At 48.3% G+C, this 26,668-nt stretch overlaps 1 protein-coding gene across 2 annotated transcripts in view; it reads right to left on the minus strand.

Moving 5' to 3' along the window:
- Nucleotides 1–1,304: 1,304 nt before the first annotated feature.
- Nucleotides 1,305–26,668, minus strand: part of tmem145 (transmembrane protein 145) — a 64,764-nt gene continuing 39,400 nt past the window's right edge. For both annotated transcript variants that reach the window (XM_073055991.1, XM_073055980.1), the window contains 7 exons: nucleotides 19,878–19,958; nucleotides 16,644–16,722; nucleotides 16,068–16,161; nucleotides 14,815–14,987; nucleotides 13,944–14,064; nucleotides 3,355–3,546; nucleotides 1,305–3,073 (listed from right to left, as the gene is read on the minus strand). In XM_073055991.1, the coding sequence (XP_072912092.1) occupies nucleotides 2,903–3,073; nucleotides 3,355–3,546; nucleotides 13,944–14,064; nucleotides 14,815–14,987; nucleotides 16,068–16,161; nucleotides 16,644–16,722; nucleotides 19,878–19,958 (911 nt within the window). In that variant the 3' untranslated portion in view covers nucleotides 1,305–2,902. The remainder of the gene's footprint in view (nucleotides 3,074–3,354; nucleotides 3,547–13,943; nucleotides 14,065–14,814; nucleotides 14,988–16,067; nucleotides 16,162–16,643; nucleotides 16,723–19,877; nucleotides 19,959–26,668) is intronic.

Raw genomic sequence — 26,668 nt, forward strand, 5'->3', positions numbered from 1 at the left:
CTGGCTTTTATTGCTAGGGGGATGGAGTCTTACTGCAGTTGTACCGGGTATTGGTGAGACCACACCTGGAGTACTGCGTGCAGTTCTGGTGTCCATATTTAAGAAAGGACATACTGGCTCTCGAGGCAGTGCAGAGAAGGTTCACTAGGTTAATTCCGGGGATGGGTGGGTTGATGTATGATGAGAGGTTGAGTAGATTGGGACTCTACTCATTGGAGTTCCAAAGAATGAGAGGCGATCTTACTGAAACATATAAGATTGTGAAGGGGCTTGATCAGGTGGATGCGGGGAGAATGTTCCCAATGATGGGTGAAACTAGGACTGGGGGCATAATCTTAAAATAAGGGGATGCCGTTCCAGGACTGAGATGCGGAGAAATTTCTTCACTCAGAGGGTAGTGGGGCTGTGGAATTTACTGCCCCAGAGAGCTGTGGAAGCTGCTACACTCAATAAATTCAAAACGGAGATAGACATTTTCCTGGATAAAAATGGCATTAGGGGATACAGTGAGCGAGCAGGTAAGTGGACATGAGGCTAGGTTTAGATCAGCCATGTGATCTCCTGGACCAGTTTTCGATAGCCTGGATGGGTCGGAGAGGAATTTTCCAGATTTTTTCTCCTCAATTGGCAACTCGGTTTTTTTTCCCCGGGTGATCACATGGGTTTGGGCGGGATGAATAATAAAATAAAATGGGTGGCATGGTGCCCTGTTGGTTGGCACTGTTGCCTTGTGGGATTCGGTGAAAACTAGAGTTAAGATTGGATCAGCCATGATCTTGTTGAATGGCGGAGCAGGCTTGAGGGGCCGATTGGCCTACTCCTGCTCCTATCTCTTATGTTCTTATGATCCTCATACATTAACCCTTTCATTCATAGGAACCTCTTTAATGCCAGCACAATACACGAGGAAATCTGCAGATGCTGGAAATTCAGGTAACACATACAAAATGCTGGTGGAACACAGCAGGCCAGGCAGCATCTACAGAGAGAAGCGCTGTCGACATTTCGGGCTGAGACCCTTCGTCAGGACTAACTGAAAGGAAAGGTAGTAAGAGATTTGAAAGTAGGAGGGGGAGGGGAAAATGCAAAATGATAGCAGAAGACAGGAGGGCGTGGGGTGAAGCTGATTCCTTCTGCCAATAACGTGTTCCTTCTCTAGCTCTGTATCCCTTTTGCCAATCACCTTTCTGGCTCTCAGCTTCACCCACCTCTCCCCCTCCTACTTTCAAATCTCTTACTATCTTTCCTTTCAGTTAGTCCTGACGAAGGGTCTCAGCCCGAAACGTCGACAGTGCTTCTCCCTATAGATGCTGCCTGACCTGCTGCATTCCACCAGCATTTTGTGTGTGTTGATCAGTGAGACAATATCTTCGTCTTCTAAACTCCAGGGCGTAAAGGCTCAGAGCATGATCCTCATACATTAACCCTTTCATTCACAGGAACCTCTTTAATGCCAGCACACCCTTTCATAGACACAAAACTGCTCGCTATACTCTTAAGTGCAGTCAAACCAATGCCTTATAGAGCCTCAGCATTGCATCCTTCCCTTTAAGTTCTAGTTCTCTCAAAATGAATGCCAACAATGCACGTGCCTTACTTCCTATCAACTCAACCTGCAAGTAAATCTTCAGGAAATCCTTCCAAGTCCCTTTGCATCTCCAATTTCTGAATTTGCCCCCGTTCACGATGTTGTCTACACCTTTATTTCTTCTACCAAAATGCATGACCATACACTGTATTCCATCTGCCACTTCATTGCCCATTCTCCTCATCTGTCTGAAGGAGTGCTTGGACTCCCTGCTTTCTCATCATTGCCTGCCCCTCCTCCCAGCTTTGAATCATCTGCAAACTTGGCCACAAAGCCATCAATTCCATCTTCTAAATTACTGACAAGGGATGTATCAAAAGTGGTTTCAACACCAACCTCTGTGAGCACCACTGGACACCAGCGGCAAAAAATAAAGGCCCACTCTTCGCTTCCTGCCAGCCAGTCAATCTTCTGCCCAACTATTAACTTTCCTGTAATACCATGTCCATGGGATCCAACCCTAGAGGTGGTCGGTGCCCAGTGATTTTCTCACACCCCCAACGCTCACCATCTCACCCTTTGTCGCTCACCAGTAACCCCAGGGAATGTAGCCCATGTTTAAATGTACAAATAGAGCTTGCCTTCCCCAGTACTCCGACCCAGGGGGGATTATTTACAGTTGGCACACTACACTTAGAGTTGGGGGTATCTAGTGTAAGTGGTCTACCACTGACCACAGCAAGCAACTGAAAGTGGATTAAAGACACAGAGTGAAGCTCCCTCCACACTGTCCCATCACACACTCCCAGGGTCAGACAGAGTGAAGCTTCCTCCACACCGTCCCATCACACACTCCCGGGGTCAGACACAGAGTGAGGCTCCCCCCACACTGTCCCAACACACACTCCCAGGGTCAGACACAGAGTGAATCTCCCTCCACATCGTCCCAACACACACTCCCAGGGTCAGACACAGAGTGAAGCTCCCTCCACACCGTCCCATCACACACTCCTGGGGTCAGACACAGAGTGAGGCTCCCTCCACATCGTCCCATCACACACTCCCAGGGTCAGACACAGAGTGAAGCTCCCTCCACACCGTCCCATCACACACTCCTGGGGTCAGATACAGAGTGAAGCTCCCTCCACACCGTCCCATCACACACTCCCGGAGTCAGACACAGAGTGAAGCTCCCTCCACACTGTCCCATCACACACTCCCGGGGTCAGACACAGAGTGAAGCTCCCTCCACACCGTCCCATCACACACTCCCGGGGTCAGACACAGAGTGAAGCTCCCTCCACACCGTCCCACGGGCTGGACAGAGACAGGCTCCCTCTCCAGGTTCCCTCCCTACCCCCACCCACCCCATCACTAGCGACTGTATATGTGTCTCCCACAGAGTCCCTGTACACTGAGGCTCTCCCCCAGGGATGTGTAGAGGGAGGGAAGGCTGTTGGGAGAGAGTCCAGGGTGAGGTTCGGACCCAGGGGTGATCCAATCTATGGGGAACTCCGTCTCCTCACTGCCTTTGGTGGCCGGTATCTGAGGAGAGAGGAACGTGGGATCAGTGAGTGGTACCACAGCTTCATTCTTATCCCTCCTAACTTATCTCCCCGCTTCCTCTTCCCTCGTCTTTCTCCCCTTCCCTCTCCTCATCACCCTTCATCCTCCCCATTCCCCTTTCCTCTCCACCTCCCTCTCCCTTCACCTTCCTCTCCCGTCCTCCCCTCGCTCCTCTTGCCCCCTCATCCGCATTACGCTCCCTCCCACCTTCCCTCCAAAGCTCCCCTCCCATTTTGTCCACCTCTCCCCTCCCCACCCACCGTGCCTGTGCTGATGGGCCTGATGGTGAAGAGCTCCGTGAAGCCAGTGGCGGCGGCGTCTGTCCCGAGCGTGCCGCCGTTCCCGCGGGGTCGCTGTGGGATAGCCAGCTGGCCTCCGCCCGCCGCCCCGATCTGCCAGCTCCGCACCTGGAACGGGAAGTTCTTGTTGGCCGCCGAGGGCCGTGTGATCACCTGTCCGGGCAGGAAGAGCAGCCGTCAGTCGCAGAGTCTCCCCCCCCCATCCCCACCCCAGTGAGCTGCTGCAGGCGGGAGTGACTCCCCTCCTCGATCCAGAGGGAACTCCTCGCGGCACGGTGTGTACTCAGTCACGGTGGGACAGAAGTAGGACTTTGGGCACAGCTGGTCCCTGCCAACAAGATCCCCATCTTAACCTGTCCCATCTGTTGGCCAGTGAGGAGTATACTGCAGGGGGTATCGGAGGGCTTTGACATTCAAGGTAAAGAGCAATACTATTAGAGTATTAAGAGCACAAGGGTAACTAGGGAGAGAGTGGGTTTCCTTAAGGACCAGTGTGGTTGTCTCTATGTGATGGGTGAGGTCTGAGATTAACGTTTCTTTTCTGCATTGACAGAAGCTCATTCAGGGAAGATGAGAGCGATGTCCCAAAATATATAGGTTACGGAAGGGGAGATATAGGCTTGGGGAGGGGGTGCATGAGGTTGGATAAATCACTGGGTTCTGACCAAGTGTATGCTTGGACATTGTGGGGTGCAAGGGAGGGGGAAACACCAGGGCCCTGATACAGATTGCTGTATTATTGTTAGCCACAGGTCCAAGTGGATTTAGGGCAGTGATGAAGGTACTTAGGCGAATGCTGCCTTATTGAAGCACCATCTTTTGAGGACGTCCTCGACGGTGGGGACGGTTGTGCCTGTGGTGGAGCTGGCTGGTTCCGCGACCCTCTACCCCCCTCTTTCAATCCTGTGCATTGGAGCCTCCAGACCAGACGGTGACACAGCCAGTCAGAACTCTCTCCTTGGTACATCTGTAGAAATCTGTTAGAGTCTTTGGTGGGATCCCAAATCTCCTCGAACTGCATTAAGTCGAGCAGCTGGTGTGCCTTCTTCGTAATTGCATCAATCTTGAAGACACAAGATATCTCTGACAGAGAAGGTGAAAGAGGATCCTAAGAGGTTCTAGCAGAATATTAAGGGCAAAAAGGTACCTAGGGAAAGAGGAGGTTGCCTTAAGGATCAGTGTGTGATGGACAGGCTCTGAAATGAGTGTTTCTCGTCTGTGGAAACGTTCGACAAGACGACTGTGACGTCCCGAAACACAACACACATTGTGAATGTGGACGTGCAGGTGTTCTTGGGGAGTGTGTGAAGGTGGATAAACCCCCAAGGTCCAGCCAAATGTATCCTTGGACAATCTGGGAAGTAAGGGAGGAGGTGCCTGGGATTGTAGAGATTGCTGTGTCATCGCTAGCCACAGGTGGAAGTGGAGACATGGATAGACAGGAGGTGGTTAGTACACTGGTCTTCATTGGACAGGCGGTGATACAGATGTACAAGACACTGGTGAGGCCACACTTGGAATATTGTGTGCAGTTCTGGTCACCCAGCTACAGGAAGGATGTCATTAAACTGGAGAGGCTGCACAAAAGATTCACGAGGATGTTACTGGGACCAGAGGGCTTGGGGAAATAGATCTGTAGGTAGACCATTTGGCCCAACTGATCCATGCTGACCAAGATCCCAATTTAAGCTAGTCCCATTCACCTGTCTTTGGCTGAACCTTTCCTATCCATGTTCCTGTCCAATGTAAAAAATGTTTTTAATGCACCCACCTCAGCCACTTCCTCTGGCAGCTCATTCAGATATGGACCACCCTCTGGGTGAAAAAGGTGCTCTTCAGGTTCCTATTAAATCTCTCCCCTCTCACCTTAAACATATGCACTCTAGTTCTTAATTCTCCAACCCTGGGGAAAAAAATAGAGTGCATTCACCCTATCTATGCCTCTCATGATTTTATAGACCTCTAGAAGGTCATTTCAGTCTCCACTTTCAGTGGTAAACATCCCAACCTGCTCAGCCTCTCAGTCCCTCGAGTCCTAGCAATATTCTCATAAATCTTCTGGGCACCTTTCCTTCTTTCTGAACGGACCATGAACCCATCAACACCATCTTCTCTTTTCTCATCTTCTCATCCTCTTTTGCACTTCTTACTTTTGTAACTTAACAGTATTTTTTTCCCTCATTGTGCTGCTGTTGACAAACAACACACGTCATGGCATACATCAGTAATAATGAAGCTGGCTCTGATCTTTCCTGTAGCAGAAGTATGGCCTCACCAGCATCTTGTGCAACTACAACATAATGTTCCAATTTCAATACTGTGTGAGCACACTGATGAAGTTAGTTACAAGGATGGGTTACAGAATCTGTGCCTGCTTTCTTTAGGGAGGCGGGAGGGAGATTTTATAGAGGTCTACGTGTAGACCGTGGGTAGCGAGGTCAGGGGATGGTGGTGTTAAGAATGTGGCCAGATTGCACTCCAACTCCATCCACAAGTCTGCGGATGACATCACCGTAGTGGGCCGCATCTCAAATAACAATGAGTCAGAGTGCAGGAAGGAGGTAGAGAGCTGAGTAAGATGGTGTCATGACAACAACCTTTCCTTCAATGTCAGCAAAACAAAAGAGCTGCTCATTGATTTCAGGAATGTGGGTGGTGTGCACACTCATGTCTACATCACTGGTGTTGAGGTTGAGAGCTTCAGGTTCCAAAGAGTGAGCATCACCACGTCAGAGGCCTGTCCTGGTAGACACTGTGGCCAAGAAAGTTCCCCAGTACCTCTACTGCCTCAGGAGGCAAAGGAAATTTCACACGTTCCCATCACCATCAGATTGCTCAATGGTCTGTGAACCCAATGACGTTACCTTCAGATTCCGTTTTTGAACTATTTATTTATTTCGTGATTTTTTACATCCTGCACTATACTGCCGCCATAAGACAAGTTTCAGAATCAGGTTTATCATCATCGGAACGTGTCGTGAAATTTGTTAGCTTAGCAGCAGCAGTTCAATGTTAAGTTACAAAAGTAAGAAGTGCAAAAGATGGTGTTCATGTTATTGTATTGTATATTAATTGGTGTACCATTAATTTGTAAAAATTAATCAATCAATAAATAAGTAAAGCAATTGCAGTATATGTACAAGGGGTGATTGTTAAGTTCGTGGCCTAAGGTAGAAGGCGTCAATTTTAGAAAACCTAGCACATTTATTTTTCAACATAGTCCCCCCCTACATTTACACACTTAGTCCAGCGGTCGTGGAGCATACGGATCTTGGACCTCCGGAAAGTGTCCACAGCAGGGGTGATTGATAAGTTCATGGCCTATAGTAGAAGGAGAGTTATACAGCTCTCGTTACATGCACATGCAGTTCAACTGAATGGAAATGCAGAAAGTTTGAAGTTAATAAACCCGATGAGTTATTAAGCTATTAAGTGAGATTTGCTCACTTGTAGACACCATTCAGTTTGGATTGGCAACAACATCTCCTCCATGATCTTCATCAGCATCAGTGTACGACAAGGCTGATTGCTTAGCCCCCTGCTCTACTTGCTTTACACCTGTGGCTGTGTGGATAAGCACAACTCCAATGCCATATTCAAGTTTGCTAATCAAAGGTGGTGATGAATCAGTATACAGAAGGAAGATTAAAAATCTGGCTGAGTGGTGTCATGACAACAACCTTTTACTGAACGTCAGCAAGACCAAGGAGCTGATTAAGAGGAAACTGGAGGTGCATGAACCATCCTCATCAGGGAACAGAGGTAGAGAAAATCTAGCCACTTGAAATTCCTTGTTGTTATCATTTCAGAGAATCTGTCCTAGGTCCAGCATGTAATTGCCATTACAAAGAAAGCATAGCAACACCTCTACGTGCTTAGAAGTTTGCAAAGATTTGGTATATCGTCAAAAATTCTGCCAAGCTTCTATAGTGCAGTGGAGAGAATACCGACTGATTGCAAAATGGCCTGGTACGTCAACACCAATGTCCTTGAACAGAAAAGCCAACAAAAAGTAGTGGATACAACCCAGTCCATCATGGATAAAGCTCTCCCCACCACTGAGCACATCCACAAGGAGCACTGTCGCAGGAAAGCAGTATCCACCACCCAGGCCATGCTCTCTTCACAATGCTGCCATGAGGGAAGAGGTACAGAAACCTCAGCATCCGCACCACGAGGTTCAGGAACAATTATTACCCAACATTGAACCAGAACGGATAACTTCACTCAACTTCATTTACCCAACACTGAATTCTTCCTACAACTTATGGAGTCACTTTCAAGGACTTTTCTTCTCATGGTATTGATATTTATTGCTAATTTATTATTATTATTTTGTTTGTTTTTTTTTGTATTTGCTCAGTTTGTCATCTCTTGCATACTGATTATTTGTCCATCCTGTTGTGTGCAGTTCTGTACTGATCCTATTGTGTTTCTTTGCATTTACAGTGAATACCTGAAAGAAAATAAGTCCATAAGACATAGGAGTAGAATTAGGCCATTCGGCCCATTGCGTTCCATTTTATCATGGCTGATCCAATTTTCCTCTCAGCCCCAATCTTCTGCCTTCTCCCCATATCCCATCATGCTCTGGCCAATCAAGAATCTATCAACATAAATATACATAAAGAATTGGCCTCCACAGCTGCCTGAGGCAAAGAATTCTGCGGATTCACCTTAACCTTAAAGAAATTTCTCCTTAACTCCATTCTAAAAGGATGCCCCTCTATTCTGAGGCAGTGTCTTCTGGTCTTAGACTCTCCCACCGTAGGAAACATCCTCTCCACATCCATTCTATCAAGACCTTTTCACCTTTCAATCGGTTTCAAAAAGGTCATCCCTCATTCTTCTGAATTCTAGTGAATACAGGCCCAGGGCCATCAAACGCTCTTATTTGACAAGCTATTCCATTCTGGAATTATCATCATGAACCTCCTTTGAACTCTCTTCAGTTTCAGCACATCTTGACGGGCCCAAAACTGCTCACGATACTTCAAGTGAGACCCCACCAGTGCTTTATAAAGTCTCAGCATTACATCCTTGCTTTTCTATTCTAGTCCTCTTGAAATGAATGCTAACATTGCACTTGCCTTCCTCACCACAGACTAAACCTTCAAATTAACCTTCAGGGGATCCTGCAGAAGAACTCCCAAGCCCCATTGTACCTCAGTTTTTTGTATTTTCTCTCTATTCTACCAAAGTGCATGACCATACACTTCCCAACACTGTATTCCATCTGCCATTTTTTTTGCCCGTTCCCCTAATCTGTAACCTCTCTACTTCCACAAAACTACCTACCCCTCCAGCTACCTTCATGTCATCTGCAAACTTTGCAACAAAGCCATAACATAACATAAAAGATTTTGTCCCAACACATACCCCTGTGGAACACCACTAGTCACCAGCAGCCAGCCAGAAAAGGCTCCCTTTATTCCCACTCTTTGCCTCCTGCCAATCAGCCACTGCTTTATCCAGGCTAGAATCTTTTCTGTTAAGCAGCCTCATGTGTGGCACCTTGTCAAAGGCCTTCTGAAAATCCAAGTAGACAACATCAGCTGATTCTCTTTTGCCTATCCTGTTTTTTCTTTCTTCAAAGAATTCCAACAGATTTGTCAGGCAAGGTTTTCCCTTAAGGAAACCATGCTGACTTTGGCCTATTTTATCATGTGCCTCCAAGTACCCTGAGACCTCATCCTTAATAATCAACTCCAACATATTCCGAACCACCGGGGTCAGACTAACTGGCCTACAGTTTTCTGTCTTCTGCCTCTCTCCCTTATTGAAGAGTGGAATGACATTTGCAGTTTTCCTGTCTTCTGAAAGCATTCCAGAATCTAGTGATTCTTGAAAGATCATTACTAATGCCTCCACAATCTCTTCAGCCACCTCTTTCAGAACTCTGGGGTGTAACACCATTTGGTCCAGGTATACTTCCAGGTCTACCTTCAGACCTTTTAAGTTTCCCAAGAATCTTCTCACTAGTTATGGCAACTTCATACACTTCATGCCCCTGACACCTGAAACGTCCATCATATCACTAGTGTCTTTAACAGTGAAGGCTGAAGCAAAATACTTATTCAGTTTGTCCACCATTCCGTTGTCCCCCATTATTCCCTCTCCAGCATTGTTTTCCAGCAGTCCGATGTCCACCCTCACCTCTCTTTCACACTTTACGTATCTGAAGAAACCTTTGGTGTTCACTGTAATATTACTGGCTAGCTTACTTTCATATTCCATCTTCACCTTTTTAATGACTTTTTTAGTTGCCTTCTGTAAGTTTTTAAAAGTTTCCTAATCTCCCAACTTCCTGCTATTTTTTTACCCTATTACATACCCTCTCTCTTTGGCTTTTATGTTGGTTTTGATTTCTCTTATTAGCCACCATTGTGACATTTTTCCTTTTGAATACTTCTTCCTATTTGGGATGTATATATCCCGCGCCTTCTGAATTGCTTCCAGAAATTCCAGCCATTGCTGCTCTGCCGTCATCCCTGCCAGTGTTCTTTTCCGATCAATTCTAGTCAACTCCTCTCTCATACTTCCCTCCACTCCACTGTAATACTGACACATTTGACCTTAGCTTCTCCTTCTCAGATTTGTGGGTGAATTTGATCATATTGTGATCACTTTCCCCTCAGGGTTCTTCTAATCAATCCTGGTACATTGAACAACACTCAATCCAGAATAGCTGATCCTTTGGTGGGCTCAACCATGAGATGCTCTAAAAAAAACCATTTCATAGGCACTCTAGAAATTCCCCACCTGGAATCCAGCACCAACCTGATTTTCCCCAATCTACCTGCATATTGAAGTCCCCCATGACCATTGTAACATTGCCGTTTTGACATGCATCCTCTAATTCCCGTTTTATCTTGTAGACCACATCCTTACTACTGTTCAGGGGTCTGTATACAACATTTACCCTTGCAGTTTCTTAGTTCTATCCACAATGAGTCAACACCATCCAACCCTATGTCACTTGTTTCTAATAATTTGGTCTCATTTTTTTTTACCAACTGAGCAATGCTGCCCCCTCTGCCTTCGTGCTTGTCCTTTCGATACAATGTGTAATCCTTGGACATCAAGCTTCCAGCTATAATCGTTCAGCCATGATTCAGTAATGCCTACATCACACCTGCCAATCTGCAACTGTGTCAAAGATAATCTACCTTATTCCATACACTGCACGCATTCGGACGCAACACCTTCAGTCCTGTGTTCACCCTTTTCGGTTCTGTCAAACCATGCTCAACCTTTTGATTTCTGACTTTGATAGATAGATAGATAGATAGATACTTTATTCATCCCCATGGGGAAATTCAACATTTTTTCCAATGTCCCACACACTTGTTGTAGCAAAACTAATTACATACAATACTTAACTCAGTAAAAATATGATATGCCTCTAAATCACTCTCTCAAAAAGCATTAATAATAGCTTTTAAAAAGTTCTTAAGTAGTTTACTTAAATACATTAAAAACAATCAACCCCGGCACTTTAACATATCTTACTCCTGGTGGTTGAATTGTAAAGCCTAATGGCATTGGGGAGTATTGACCTCTTCATCCTGTCTGAGGAGCATTGCATCGATAGCAACCTGTCACTGAAACTGCTTCTCTGTCTCTGGATGGTGCTATGTAGAGGATGTTCAGGGTTTTCCATAATTGACCGTAGCCTACTCAGCGCCCTTCGCTCAGCTACCGATGTTATACTCTCCAGTACTTTGCCCACGACAGAGCCCGCCTTCCTTACCAGCTTATTAAGACGTGAGGCGTCCCTCTTCTTAATGCTGCCTCCCCAACACGCCACCACAAAGAAGAAGGCGCTCTCCACAACTGACCTATAGAACATCTTCAGCATCTCACTACAGACATTGAATGACGCCACCCTTCTAAGGAAGTACAGACGACTCTGTGCCTTCCTGCACAAGGCATCTGTGTTGGCAGTCCAGTCTAGCTTCTCGTCCAACTGTACTCCCAGATACTTGTAGGTCTTAACCTGCTCCACACATTCTCCATTAATGATCACTGGCTCCATATGAGGCCTAGATCTCCTAAAGTCCACCACCATCTCCTTGGTCTTGGTGATATTGAGACGCAGGTAGTTTGAGTTGCACCATATCACAAAGTCCTGTATCAGTTTCCTATACTCCTCCTCCTGTCCATTCCTGACACACCCCACTATGGCCGTGTCGTCAGCGAACTTCTGCACATGGCAGGACTCCATGTCTGAGGTCTTATCAATATCTGCTTCCACACCCTGTCCACCAACTGTTCTGGCACTCTGGTTCCCACCCCCCTGCAACTCTAGTTTAAACCCCACCATGCAGCATTGACAAACCTTCCTGTGTGGATATTAGTTCAGCTGTAAACTGTCCCTACTATACAGGTCCTACATTCCCTGGAAGAGAGCCCAATGATCCAAAAATCTTATGCCCTCCCTCCTACACTAACTCCTTAACCAGGTATTAAACTGTATAATCTTCCCAATTCTACCCTCATTAGCACATGGCACAACCCTGGAGATCCTGCCCTTTAACTTAGCACCTAACTCCCTGAACTCTCCCTGCAGAACCTAGTCACTTGTCCTACCCATGTCATTGGCATCTACATGGATCGTGACCTCTGGCTATTCACCATCCCACTTAAGAATGCTGAGGACTCGATCCGAGATATCCCAGACCCTGAACCCAGGAGGTAACATAGCATCCAGAAATCTCATGGTTGCCCACAAAACGTCTGTCTGTTCCCCTAAAGAATCCCGTCACCACAACATGCCTCTTCTCTACCCTCCCCTTCTGAGTCACAGACACAGACCCAGTGCCAGAGACCCGATCACTGTGACATCCCCCCTGACTCCAAAGTGATATGCCTGTTGTTGAGGGGGATGGCGACGAGGGTACTCTACACTGACTCCTTAACCCCTCTCCTCTTCCTGACTATCACCCAGTTTCCAGAGTTCCACTCCTTGGGTGTAACTACACCTCTATATGTCCTATCTATCACACCGTCAGCCTCCCGAATAATCCGGATATCATCCAGTTCCAGCTCCAACTCCTTAACGCGGTTTGTTAGAAGCTGACGCTGGATGCATTTCTCGCAGTTACTAGTGGTCAGGGACACTGCCTCCCTACATCCTGCAAGAGGAGCATTCAGCTATCCTGCCTCTCATCTCTACTCTCCCAGCTGAGCAGATATAAAAAAAGAGAAGGAGAAAACGTGAGCTTTTCTTTCCTTTGCTTTCTCTGAGTGAAGCCCGTCTTTGAAGATCACCACTCCGACTATGTCCACTCCGACGACGGCCACTGCACTTGCCCCTGCCTTCCTTTAACTTGCTCTTACTAAAAAATCCCATACACTGATTTGCCACTGGTCAAAGCTCTACAATGCATCATAATTGGTTGTGTATGGTGACATATTTTGATAATAGATTATTTTGAACTTTGATTTATTGCTGTCTTATGACTGAGTGGAAAGCTTTTGTCAGTGTGCCACCTAGACTGATCATTCCGTGCATCAGATCATCGATAACAGACGCACAGTCCATAGAACAGTACAACACAGGAACAGGCCCTTTGACCCATGATGCTGTACTGAACTAATTAAACAGGTACTTAAATGTATAACTTAACTAATCCATTCTGCTACACAATGTCCACATCCCTCCAAATTCCTGTGTCTATCTAGGACCCTCTTAAACGCCTCTATCCTATCTGCCTCCACCACCACCCCCGGAAGCAAATTCCAGGCACCCACTACACTGTGTTTGAAAAAAGGACTCGTCCTGCACATTTCCTTTGAACGTCCCCCACTTCTCTTTGGAATTAGACAATTCTACTCCGGGTAAAAGATACCAGCTGTCTACTCTCCCTACGCCTCCCATAATCTCATAGACTTCCGGCACGTCTTCCTCTGCTGGTCCAACCTCTCCGTAGACCTCATGCCCTCTAATCCGGTCAGCATGCCGCTGAACCTCTTCTGTACCCTCTGCAAAGCCTCCACACCCTTGCTATAACCAGATCTAAATGCATTTCTCCAGACGGAGCCTAACCACAGCTTTATCAAGTTGCAACTTGACTTCCCAACTCTTAAACTCATTGCTTTCTTAACCCGTGCAGCCACTTTCAAGGAGCTGTGGACTTGATCCTTCATACATCAACACCATATATATAGTGCAGTGCAGGTGGACACAAGGTGCAAGGGACACAGCGAAGTAGATTGGGAGTCGAGAGTTCATCTTTTACTGTAGGGGAGATCCATTCTAAACTCCGATAATGGGTCTGGTGGTACGTGCTTTCAGACTTTTGCCTGATGGGAGAGGGGTGGAAAGAGGATGTCTGGGGTGGGTGGAATCCTCGGCTGCTTTACTGAGGCACTGGAAAGTGTAGACGGGGTCAGGGGAGGGGAGTCTGGTTTCTGTGATGTCCACAATTCTCTGCCGCTCCAGGGGGTCCCGGCAGAGCAGATGTGACTACGGGAGGGAGGGTGCGGAGGAGATTTCGGGAGTGGGGAAAGGGTTCCTGGGACCAGACGGCGCGACAGAAACTCACCAAGAAGACAGTATGCGCATACAGAGAAATGCCCAGCTGCATCCCATTCACGATCTTCTCCCGCACCCACTTCGGGATGCCGAAATTAGCAATCAGCACGGTGACTGGGACAGCGATGAACCTGCGAACACAGGAAGTTTGACCTTCCAGCTGCTCTCCCGCTGACAAGCGTTCCCCGACTGCTCGCCCTCTTTACTTCTCCGCCCCCCACCCCCCCGAGCATTCCCCACGTTCTCCCAGAGCTTGTCGCCGTCCCTTTCTAGGGTTGGAGCTGGGTCACTGACAAACGGGACGTCTGCACACTGAGATGGTGATGTCTGCATTTCGACCAGAATCCCAAGCATTACACTCCCCCTCCCACCCCCCACTGCTCAGCACAACACCTGGAGGTTCAACTCGGAGAGAGGTGGAGGAAATAGATATAAAGTAAGTGTGTGTGTGTGTGTGTGTGTGTGTGTGTGTGTGTGTGTGTGTGTGTGTGTGTGTGTGTGTGTGTGTGTGTGTGTGTGTGTGTGTGTGTGTGTGTGTGTGTGTGTGTGTGTGAGTCAGAGTCAATAGGACAGGCACCCTGGAGAGAGGGGGGGTGTGTGCACGTGTGCCTATGTGTGTGCATGTCTGTGCGCGTGCACTGCATGTGTGTATCTGCATGTGAAAAGAGTGCGAGAATGAGATAGAGAATAAAAGAGAGAGAGGGGGTGGGGAGCGGGGGGTGTGAAACAGTGAGGTAGGTCTGTTTCAAGCCAAGTGCATTTATATTTCTGTGTGTATATATCTCCGTCCTTTGTGTGTGTATGTGTGCACGTGTGCTTCTCTCTCTCTCTCTCTCTCCCCCTCCCCCCCACTCAGTAATGGGCAGAAGGCAAACACGTACCAGAGGGTGTAGGCGGCGAAGAAGGGGATGTAGAAGGCCTGTTTCTCCGGGTGCTGCTTCAGGGTGATATACACAGCGTAACTGAACCACAGGTAGGCCACGCACTGCAGCACCATCAGCCCGTATCCCACAGGAGACTCGTACGTGTAGAGCACCTGCCCTGGGTCAAAGAACTGGGACACGGACATCGTCAGCGGGTGAGCGGGGGCAAGAGAGAGGGAGGGGGGAGAGGGACGAGGGTTGGGGAGATGGGGTGATAGCATTTGGGGGTGAAAGAGGGGAGCGGGAAAGACAGGGATGAGCGATAGAGAGATAGAGAGAGAGAGAGAGAACGGGGAGATATGGGAGAGGCGGGAGAGCAACAGAACAGCGAGAGAGGCTTTTATAGAGTTAGTATTACACCATGGTAACTGACCTTTCAGCCTATCTTGTGTGTTCCTTAACAGTTCCTATATGGTTGCACCTGACTCATTTGCTCCAAACCTTTGTCCAAATTTCTTTTTAACCTTATTGTACCTGTATCAAACACTTCCTCTAGCAGCTCCTTCCATATACCCAGCATCCCCTCAGATTACTCTTAAAGTTATAGGAACAGCTTCTTCCCCTCTGCCATCTGACCTCTGAACAGTGATAAATCCATGAACACTACCCCATTATTCCTCTGTTGCACGATTGATTTTACTTCGTATTGTAAATGATACTACTTTTTACGTCTTGCACTGTAATATTGCCACAATGCAAGAAATTTCAGGACGTATGTCCATGATAGTCAACCTGACTCTGAGGTGTGCCAAAAGCAAAAGAGGTCGCTAACGCACGTGGCTAATTTCACTCTCTGTTTCACTGTACGCACAATACATGAAACTGATTGTGACTCTCGTTCCGGATCTGATTCCAATACATTTAGCCTGTCTGATTTCCCTCCTAAATGTGCTCCTACACTCCACCAGTGGTTCACTTGATCCCAGCTGCCTGTACCTCCAACTTCCTGACAGGAACCCTGAAACCCCTCATCAGCCAGGGTACATACTCCTAGCAGGCTTGCTCTTCACTCTTAACAGGAACCAAGTCTCACTGCATGAAGCCCTTCCACTTGCTAGCTGTTTCATTAGCTGCCAACAGCCTCTCCCAGGGATTTTTGCAAGCCTTTGTCAAACCCCATCAAAGTTAGCCTTGAAGAGTTTAACTCGTGGACCCGTCCTATCCCTTTCCCAAACCGTCACCGGACAGACAGTCCCCGCCCAGGAGCTTACCTCTGCCTCATAGACAAATAGGACAGCGTGGGTGACAGTGTAGAGGGTCATGTACACGGCCAGTTTCACCGACCCATTGTAGCTGATCCGGCCCCTGAGAAGAGGAGGGGGAATCAACTTAATCCATCAGTCAGTACTGCAGGAGTGGGGGGGGGGGGGGGGGAGGGGGAAGGGGGAGGGTGGGGAATTGGGGGGTGGAAAGGGGAGTCAGGAAGGTGGTCAAGGAAAGGGGGCGGGGGAATGTGCAGGTGAGGGTGGAAGGGTGAGGGGGACAGGGTGCGGGAGGGGAAAGGCTGCATTGGGGAGGGGTGCAGGCATGAAGGTGAGGAGGGGAGGTATGAAAGGATAGATGCATGGAAGTACGTTGGGGGAGGGATGAACGGAGGGATGGTAGGGGAAGGATGAACGGAGGGATGGTAGGGGAAGGATGAATGGAGGGATGTTAGGGGAAGGATGAATGGAGGGATGATTGGAGGAATGAATGGAGGGATGTTAGGGGAGGGATGATCGGAGGGATGGTAGGGAGTGGTCTGGGATGCAGGTTTCCAGTGTCGGTAATCCTCGACGCTCACTCACCTGGTAATGGTGAAGCCCTTCGCCAACACCATCAGCAGCAGCAGAAAGACCAGGAAGCTGACCGAGTTTAACAGTTTGGCTGTGGGGGACATGGACAGTAAATGGTGAAGGTTAAGTGTGGGGGCAAAGAGCCAGCGAGCGTCGAGTGCCCATCTGACTCTCACCGAGCCCATCCACTCCTGCCCCTCCCCCCCAGGAAGCCATCACACCCTCATTTGTTCCCCTGACTCTCCTCTCCCCATTCCCTTCCTTCAACCATTTCCAACCCCATCCAAACCTCACCCCCACCCCATAACACACTGCCCATTCCCCAACAAATGCACTCCCCTCACCATTGCCCCTCAAACACCCTCTCCTTCCCATTCCCTTTAAAACATCCTCTCCTTGGCATTCCACCTCAAACACCCTCCCCTTTCCCCCTCAAATTCACTTCCCCCAAAACACCCTTGACTCCCTATACCCCCTCAAGTACCCTCCCCTCCCAATTCCCTTTTAAACACCAACACCATTCCCCCCAAACACCCTCCACTCTCCAGTCCCCCTCACATTCCCCTGCCCATTCACCACCAAACCCTCTCCAGTCCATTCCTCCTCTAACACCCTCTTTGCTGCTAAGATAATGGTTTTTCTGTACCAACAATGTTTGGGTTATGACTAGAGATAACGGGGACTTGGAATGTGTGCCGTCCAATGCTGAGAGTGTTTTTTCTTGCGTGTCTGAGAGCGAGGTGATCTGGGTCTTTTGTTCGGCGGAAGATGAAGGGAGAAGATGCCAGAAAGGAGCGGTTGTAGACACCAGGACGGAGTGGACTTGGAGTGGGGCCGGGAGTCGATGAAGCCCGGGGAAATCGATGGAGGACCGATGGAAGGGAGACTGAGAGCTCCAACATGCACATTAGACTGTTTCATTAAAATGGGCCCTTTTCTTCTTGTTTTACTATTCTAACCCATTAGTCAAATTAAGAATTATAAAACTAAATCGTTTAATTACATATGGTGTACTGTCTCCTATTTTGTGGTACTGATTTGTAACAGGGAACAGATCACACAAACAGCAGGTTTTGCACATCAGACTTCACTAGTCTGGCGGGGCCAGAGACTGTCTTCCCTAGACTCACACCGCCGGCCGATTACACTCCTCAAACACCCTCTCATCCCCAATAGCCCTTAAACCAACACCCCTCCTCATTCCCCTCAAACGCTCTCCCCATTCCTCTTAAACACCCTCCCAATTCCCCCTCACAATCTTCTCCCCATTCCCCTCAAAGACTCTCTCCTCCCTCTACCCCCTCAAACACCCTATTCCCCTCAGAAACCCTCTCCTCCCCATTCCCCATCAAACACCCTCCACTCCCCATTCCCCTCAAAATCCCTCTCCTCCCCATTCTCCCTCAAGCATGCTCTCCCTTCTTCTACCCAAACTTTCCTCTGTCTCTCCCCAAATTCTCTCTTTCTTCCTACTCTCCCCAAACTCCTTTCTCTTTCTCTCCCCTCTCTCCAAACTCTCTCTCCACAAACTCTCCACCCTCTCTCTCCCCAAACTCTATCCCCATTCCCCCTCAAACACCCTCTCCTCCCCATTCCCCCTCAAACGCCCTCTCCTCCCCATTCCCCACTCAAACACCCTCTCCTCCCTCTACACAAACTTTCCCCATCTCTCCCCAAACTATCTCTTTCCTTCCCATACTCTCCCCAAACTTTTTCCTCTCTCTCCACACTCTACCCCTTTCTCCCACCAAACTCCTTTCTCTTTCTCTCTCCAAACTCTCTCTCCCCAAACCCTCCACCCTCTTTCCCCAAACCCTCCACCCTCTCTCCAAACCCTTCACCCTCTCTCCCTTCTCTCTCTCCTTTCCAATACTCTCCCCAAACTTTCCTCTCTCCCCAAACTCTCCCCGTCGCCAAACTCTCTGCTCTTTCCCCAAACTCTCCACACTCTCTCTCCCCACTCTCGCCTTTCCACAAACTCTCCCCTCTCTCTTCTGAATACACTCCATCTCTCCTTCAAACTCTTCCCCTCTCTCCCCTCTTCTCTGCCCAAACTCACCCATCTCTCTCCCTGTTCCCAAACTCACACCCTCTCTCCGCAAACTCTCCCACTCTCTCCCCATTCCCTCCTCTCTCTTCCCATAGTCCCCCATCTCTCCCCATAATCCCCATGTCCTCCGCACTACCCCTCTCTCCTTATTCTCCCTCTCTCCACAAACTTTCCCCTTTGTCTTTCCCCGTGAGTCTCACCCCAAACTCCCCCTCTCCAAACTTACCCGTCTCTCCCCAAACTCTCTCTTCCTACACTCTCCCTTCTCTCTCTCATTTCCTATACTCTCCCCAAACTCTCTCCTCTCTCTCTGCAAACTCTCCACCCTCTATCTCTCTCCAAGCTCTCCCCTGTTCTCAAACTCTCCCTTCTCTCAACTTCTACCCCTCTCCTCAAACTCTCCCCAAGCTCTCCACCCCCTCCCCAAACTCTCTTCTCTTTCTCTCCCTCTAAAATCTCTCTGCTCTCTCCCCAAACTCTCCCCCCTCTCTCTCCATACTCTCCCCCTCCACAAACTCTCCCCATCTCTCTATCCCCTCTCCCTGAACTCTCTCCTCTTTCTCTCCCTCCAAAATCTCTCCTCTCTCCCCAAACTCCCCCTCTCCCTCTCCTCAAACTCCCCTTTCTCTGCATTCTCTCCCCTTCCCTCCACTTACTCTCCTCTCTCCCCAAACTCATCCCCTTTCTCCCCAAACTCTCCCCCTCACACACTTTCTCTCCTTCTCTATTTCTCCCAAACTTTCCCCACTCTATCTCCTTTGCTATCTCCCCCATATCTATCTCCCCAAATTGACACCTCTCTCCCACACTTTCCCCATTCTTTCTCTCTCCCACTCTCTCTCTCTGTCTCTCCCCTTCATATCTCTGCAAATTCTCGCCCACTCTGTTTACTCTGGTCTGCTGTCTCTTTATACCTTCTATAATCTCTGCTCTCACCACAAACCCCCTCACTATTTTACCCCAAGTTCCACTTCTGTCTCCACTTTCCCCTTCTCTATCTCCTCACTCTTTTCCCCCACGCTATCTCTCCCCCTTCCCCCGCAGAAGCTATCCTTCTCTCTTCCTCCTCAATCTATCCCCTATCTCTCTGGCAAATTCTGCCTCATTCAAATGTTCGGTATCTGGGCAATACAACCAGGCCCTAAGATTCTTCACATCACCCCTACCCCTCACCCATTCCCAATCTCCAGACATACCCAGGATTTTGATAGAGTGGTTACCGACTCCATCTGTAGCGTAGTGACCCCAGTAAATACAGAAAAACAGCAGGCTGAGGACTGAAACACAGAAACCAGCATGAGCACGTGGGGAGGGAAGTGTACAGGAGACAGTCTGCAGGAATTCAATCCTCACCCGAGCCCTGGATGATAAGTCTGATTTCACACACACCACACGCACATCTCCCCATCCCACCGAACACAGAGCGTAGCTCCCTCCGCATCATCCCATCAAACAGTCCTGGGGTCAGACACCAAGAGCAGCTCGCTCCGCACCGTCCTACCACACTGTCACTCCCAGTTTGGTCATTTCAACCTTTTGTGGCCTGGGAGTTCTTTGAGGCCAAAGGAGCCTTTCCTGGCATTGGAATTTCTGGTGCCTACGAGTGAGGGGCTCCTTCCTACTGCCCTGGCAACAGAAGACTGCTCTTCCAGCCCACAGCTTAAGCGGCTCTGGATTGTCTGCCAGCTGTCCCAGCACTTCTCGGGACCCCAAAACCTCAGGGTGACCAGACCAATGGGATCTACTGATACTGCAGGAGGTTCCAAATGTTTCCATCCAGGAACACAACTCGCTGCAGGCATTGCTGCTTATATTTCAGCAGTGCTTATTCGATTTGTTTCTCATCTCACACTGTTACGCCACCTCACGGGATCGGTCTCCTGGCACTCACAGACCTCCAGGGAACCATGCAAGGGCGGCTGGCTCACCATCCTCGGCAGGTTTGCTGCGGTCGGTGGAGGACAAACGCAGGTGCAATGCATTTTACACCCTGGAATAATCTGGAGCAGTGCACGGAGGCCATGGTGGGAGTAGTCAGTATTGTGGCCTCTGAGAAAGAGTTCGGACAGTGCACGGAGGCCATGGTTAGTGTGGGCAGGGTGGTGGCCTCTGAGAAAGCATACCGACAGTGCACGGAGGCCATGGTTAGTGTGGGCAGGGTGGTGGCCTCTGAGAAAGAGTTCGGACAGTGCACGGAGGCCATGGTTAGTGTAGGCAGGGTGGTGGCCTCTGAGAAAGCATACCGACAGTGCACGGAGGCCATGGTTAGTGTAGGCAGGGTGGTGACCTCTGAGAAAGAGTTCGGACAGTGCACGGAGGCCATGGTTAGTGTGGGCAGGGTGGTGACTTCTGAGAAAGAGTTCGGACAGTGCACGGAGGCCATGGTTAGTGTAGGCAGGGTGGTGGCCTCTGAGAAAGAGTTCGGACAGTGCACGGAGGCCATGGTTAGTGTGGGCAGGGTGGTGACCTCTGAGAAAGAGTTCGGACAGTGCACGGAGGCCATGGTTAGTGTAGGCAGGGTGGTGGCCTCTGAGAAAGAGTTCGGGGAAGGTGGTGGTGCACCTGATGACTGCCGAGTTGGTGCACTGGGCTCTCAGTCAGGGGGTCACAGCTGAGGGCACATTTTTGCAGATGGAGCTGGTGACCGCTTCCACACAATGGATCGTCCTCAAGCACATCAAGCTCTTTAATCCCGATGAAGTCCTCCTTCCTCATCTAGCCCTCTTGGGACAAGTAAGATCAGAGGTCACTGCCATTAGATGCCAGTTTAAGAGACGCACCCTGCACAGTGTAATCCCTTTCCAGCGCCAGCTGTTTATACAGGATGCCGCAGGCCGGGTTACTGTCCGGGACAAAGGAGTAGACTACCAGGTGTACCGGAGCTCCGAGTACCTGCGGGGAAATGTAGGAGGGACTGTTCCGATCCCTGGCCCAAGCAGTCTACCTCTGGCACCACTGCCCCTGCTCCTACCCTTGCGCCTGCTTCTGCTGCTTCCTCTACCTCTGCCCCTACGGTTCAGTTGGGGAACCCGTTGGGCAGGAATGCGAAGAAGTCCAAACACCCGAGGAAGAAGGCCCCTGAGAGCTCAGAGCTCACGCCTGCCCCTGCGCCCTGTACCAAGGAACCTACTTTCCCTGTGTTACGAATGTGCCACAACTCTGAGGGGCCGAAGGGTACAAAGTAGCCCCCTCCTTTGTGAGAATCGCAAGATCGCTATTAATTCAGGTCTGGGACCCAGGAAATGAGAGAGAGACACGCAGGATCCACAAGGGTTTGGAATGTGGGTCCTGGCCTCAGCGATACAAAGCCACGGATAACGGCCATTGTCTCTTGGAGACGGAATTGTGTATTGAGTACTGTACTATTCATTGAAGCCCTCAGGGGGTGACCAGAGTGGGCTGGTTGAGGGATTTCATCATCCCAACCTGATTGACATCTGAGACCCCGTGAATAAGGATAAAAGAGGGTCTGGGGAACAACCCCTTCAGACACACCAGGAGAAACATATGAGACTGGTGGAGGCTTGTGTGTGTGTCCATCCTTGCCTGGATGACAAGTCCTCCACGGAACGGCCTCGCTAAAGGACGAATACGGATCAAGCGCGGATAAAGGAAAGCTGGCAAGTTCTATTCTCAAAATCTCTCTCTCTCTCCAACAATTGAAAACCCAGCGGTCCCCAAAGGCTGAAGCCTGTATGAACTGAGTGACTTTTGTATTTCCATCGGACAATACATTATCCCCTAGACAACGATAGAGCTATTTCTTATTGATTATTATTATACCCGCACCTTTAGACTTAGTATTGACGACATATATTATCTGTATGTTTGCATTGATATTATTTTTGTGTATTTTTACCAATAAATACTGTTAAAAATAGTACCATCAGACTTCAACGGACCTCTCTATCTTTGCTGGTAAGTGACCCAGTTACGGGGTTCGTAACAACTTGGGGATCTCGTCTAGAGATTTGATACCAAATTGGAGGGCCAGTGAATTGGGCTTAAGTCCAAACGTGGGTCTCGTTGCGCGGGAAGCCAGACGAGAAACCAGCAAAGATGGACGTGGATGAATTTATAGAAAACCCGACTCTGGAGGCGCTAGAGGCTGCCACCAAGTTGGAATTGATAAATACTGCGAAAGGACTAAACCTCGCAGAGGTGAGGTTGTCAATGAAAAAGCGGGAGGTGTGGAGGGCCATAACTCAGTATCATATTGTGAAGAATGTGTTTTCAGCTGAGGTATTGGAAAATATCCCTGAAAAGGTACCAGCTAGAGGGACGGCTCAGTTAGAGTTGGAGAAGTTAAGGTTGGAACATGAAATTAAGTTAAAACAGCTGGAAGCAGCTGAAAAGGAAAAGGAAAGAGCCGAAAAGGAAAAGGAGCAGGAAAGAGCTGAGAAACAAAGGGAGCATGAAATTCAGTTAAAACAGCTGGAAGCAGCTGAAAAAGAGAAACAGAGGCAACATGACTTGGATATGGAGAAGTTAAGGCAAGAGCGAAGAGTTCAAGGGTCAGACCAAGAGGAGCGGTTTAATGTTAGTCGGGAGTTGAGGTTAGTACCTCCATTCGAGGAAACCGATGTTGATAGTTATTTCTTGCTTTTTGAAAAGGTGGCAGTGAATCAGAAGTGGCCCAAAGAGCAGTGGGTGGCGTTGTTACAAAGTGTGTTAAAAGGGAAGGCACAACGGGCACATGCGGCATTGTCCATGGAGGAGGAAGAGTCGGAGAATTATGAGAAAGTAAAGGAGGCCATTCTTTGGACCTATGAATTGGTACCTGAGGCCTATAGACAAAAGTTCAGAAATTTAAAGAAAGGGTGGAATCAGACGTATACCGAGTTTACCTATGAGAGGGGTGTGCTCTTGGTTCGCTGATGTGCAGCAGAAATAGTGGAAGAAGATTTTTGGCGTCTCAGGGAGTTAATTCTGATTGAGGAATTTAAAGGTTGTGTTTCGGATGATATCCGGATGTATTTGAATGAGAAGCCGAATAAGTCCATCTCCGAATTTGCTAGGTTCGCAGATGAATATGCCCTAAACCACAAGACAAAGTTTTCCTCGAATAAAAGTTACCAGAGAGACCGTGGGAATGGTAGAGAAAGCCCGCCGGCTGAGGCAGAGGTCCCACCAGGAGCTAGTGGTAAGATTGAGGAGGAGAGGCAAGACAGCAGGAGAGTTCCTGGCTTGACCTGTTTTAATTGTGGAAAGGTGGGACATATTGCATCTAGGTGCCTTGCTCCGAGGAAGGAGACAGGAAAATGGAAAGCAGCAGTCCCTATATGTGCTGTGGTAATCAGTAAATCGACGAGAGAGCCCCAGGTAGACAGAGTATGAGAAGGGTCTGAGAAATGTACTTCAAAAGGAACCGTGTCTGTGAGAGAGGGAGACACACCAGTTCCAGTGCGGATCTGGAGAGACACGGGAGCTGAACTGTCATTGATTAGCAGTAAGGTACTGGATTTTGGTCGCAAGACAGGAATGGTAGCTTTGAGAGGAATAGGAAAAGGGACAGAAGCGGTGCCCTTGCATAGGATCATTCTGAATTGTGATCTGGTATCTGGACCAGTTGAAATAGGGGTATGATCAGAATTCCCGAGAACTGACGTGGATGTCCTTCTTGGTAACGATTTAGCCGGTGGTAAGGTTTGGTCAGCAATGAAGCTGACGAGCCAGCCTGTGAGTGTTGAGGTCCCGCCCCTAGATTCCAAGATCTATCCCACATGCGCGATCACTCGCAGCATGTCGAGAAAGGCAGCTGAGAACGAGACCAGTTTAAATCAGGCCAGTATCGATTTGGCCGAGACGTTTTTACCGACCCTGTATCACGAGGGTTTAGAGGGTGGTAAAACGGAGAATAGTAAAGTGAAAGAGAGTAAGGGGAGGAGGTAGTCCTGCCCTTAGCCAGGAGAAAATTTATAGAGGCACGAAGTAAAGATGAAAAACAGATAAGGCTGTTAAAAGGTCCAGAGTTGGACATGGATGATCTGTCTGGTTTGGCAGAACTGTTTGAAGAAGTTGAAAATTCTAAAGGTGTTCCCGATAATGAAATGAGGGCAGTCCTAGATGAAAAGGATGCCATTACCTTGAAGAAGTCTGCTGGGTTGGCAGATGAGGTTGTTTCAGCTCGCGGGGTTGAGTTTACTCCGGAAGGGAGTTGCCCAGAGAGTAGCTGGGAGGATCAGGGGAATTTAGAATTTGAAAAGGGTACGGGTATTGAAAGCCTGGAAGAGGCAAATGTCCCATTTGAGTGTGTTCAAGATGTGGACGCACGTGGTATTGAACCTAGTAATGGAGCCCAGAAAAAGTCTGAGGTATTTGATTCAGTTGAAAAGGAATGCAGTCCTTGTGGGTCAGATGGACTTGGTTCAGTGAAGAAAGGGTTAACCTTGGTAATAGTGGGAAGTGAGAATTCCCAGTTATTTGTGTTCGAAGGTGTGTTAAAAGTTAGTGAGGAGATAAAAGGTGGTGATGTGAATCTTATTATTGAAGGAAAAGGGAAAAGTGTAGTTCCTAAATTGAATGAAGAAATCTTAAAGTCTGGATTAATGTCAGAAGCAGCAACCAGGCTACAGAGACAATGGCTTGGTAACGTGGTGCCTGTGAATCAATTACAGGTTGAGTTGGAATGTAAAGGTGCCCCACACGCTATTGTTATTCAAGCGTGTGCTGTGAAAAAGCAGAATTCGAAATGCTGTTTGAACAAAGAGGGATCGCTTTCAGATCTTGAATTGAGAACTAATAGCATGAAGGGTCCTGAAGAGAAAACTAGCAACTTGCTTAAACTTAAAGAATTGTGTGGAAATTTGGAAAATGGTCTAAGTTTGGAACACATTGTTGATAAGATAACTCCTATGAAAGGAGTGGGCAAAAGCCTATTTCGCCATGGTGCACAAGCTCACCACGTGGGAGTTAACTGGAAAAGGGGCGAGGGTTGACGGGATGCCATTTTAAATAACAGGATCCGATTTTAAGGGATTTCGACAAAGCATGTGAATAATAAAGACAACCCCATGGAAGATTGACTGTTAAGTTTGAAAGTAACATAAAGATTAGTCTTTGCATGAACTTTTGTAGTATACACGTAAGCTAAGATCACAACTCTTTAGTTTTTGTTTGTGGAAAGAAATACAAATAGGTGGTTATTAAATTGAAGTCTGATGCTACAAGATGTTGAGATATTAAAGGAAGTGACAATGTAATTGTTAACTGTTTAGATGCTGAATTGAATGTATAACTGTATTACTCTGTAGTGAAAAAAAAACTTTTGTATTGTGTTAGATTCTAAAATCCTGTAAGACTCTGTATTACTTTGTTTTTACCGATGGTAAAAACGCGTTGAAGGAAGGGGGTGTTACGAATGTGCCACAACTCTGAGGGGCCGAAGGGTACAAAGTAGCCCCCTCCTTTGTGAGAATCACAAGATTGCTATTAATTCGGGTCTGGGACCCAGGAAATGAGAGAGAGACACGCAGGATCCTCAAGGGTTTGGAATGTGGGTCCTGGCCTCAGCGATACAAAGCCACGGATAACGGCCATTGTCTCTTGGAGACGGAATTGTGTATTGAGTACTGTACTATTCACTGAAGCCCTCAGGGGGTGACCAGAGTGGGCTGGTTGAGGGATTGCATCATTCCAACCTGATTGACATCTGAGACCCCGTGAGTAAGGATAAAAGAGGGTCTGGGGAACAACCCCTTCAGACACACCAGGAGAAACGTATGAGACCGGTGGAGGCTTGTGTGTGTGTCCATCCTTGCCCGGATGACGTCCTCCACGGAACGGCCTCGCTAAAGGACAAATACGGATCAAGCGCGGATAAAGGAAAGCTGGCAAGTTCTATTCTCAAAATTTCTCTCTCTCTCCAACAATTGAAAACCCAGCGGTCCCCAAAGGCTGAAGCCTGTATGAACTGAGTGACTTTTGTATTTCCATCGGACAATACATTATCCCCTAGACAACGATAGAGCTATTTCTTATTGATTAT

Source organism: Hemitrygon akajei, chromosome 1 (genome assembly GCF_048418815.1).
Source record: "Hemitrygon akajei chromosome 1, sHemAka1.3, whole genome shotgun sequence".
NCBI classification, from domain to species: Eukaryota; Metazoa; Chordata; class Chondrichthyes; order Myliobatiformes; family Dasyatidae; genus Hemitrygon; species Hemitrygon akajei.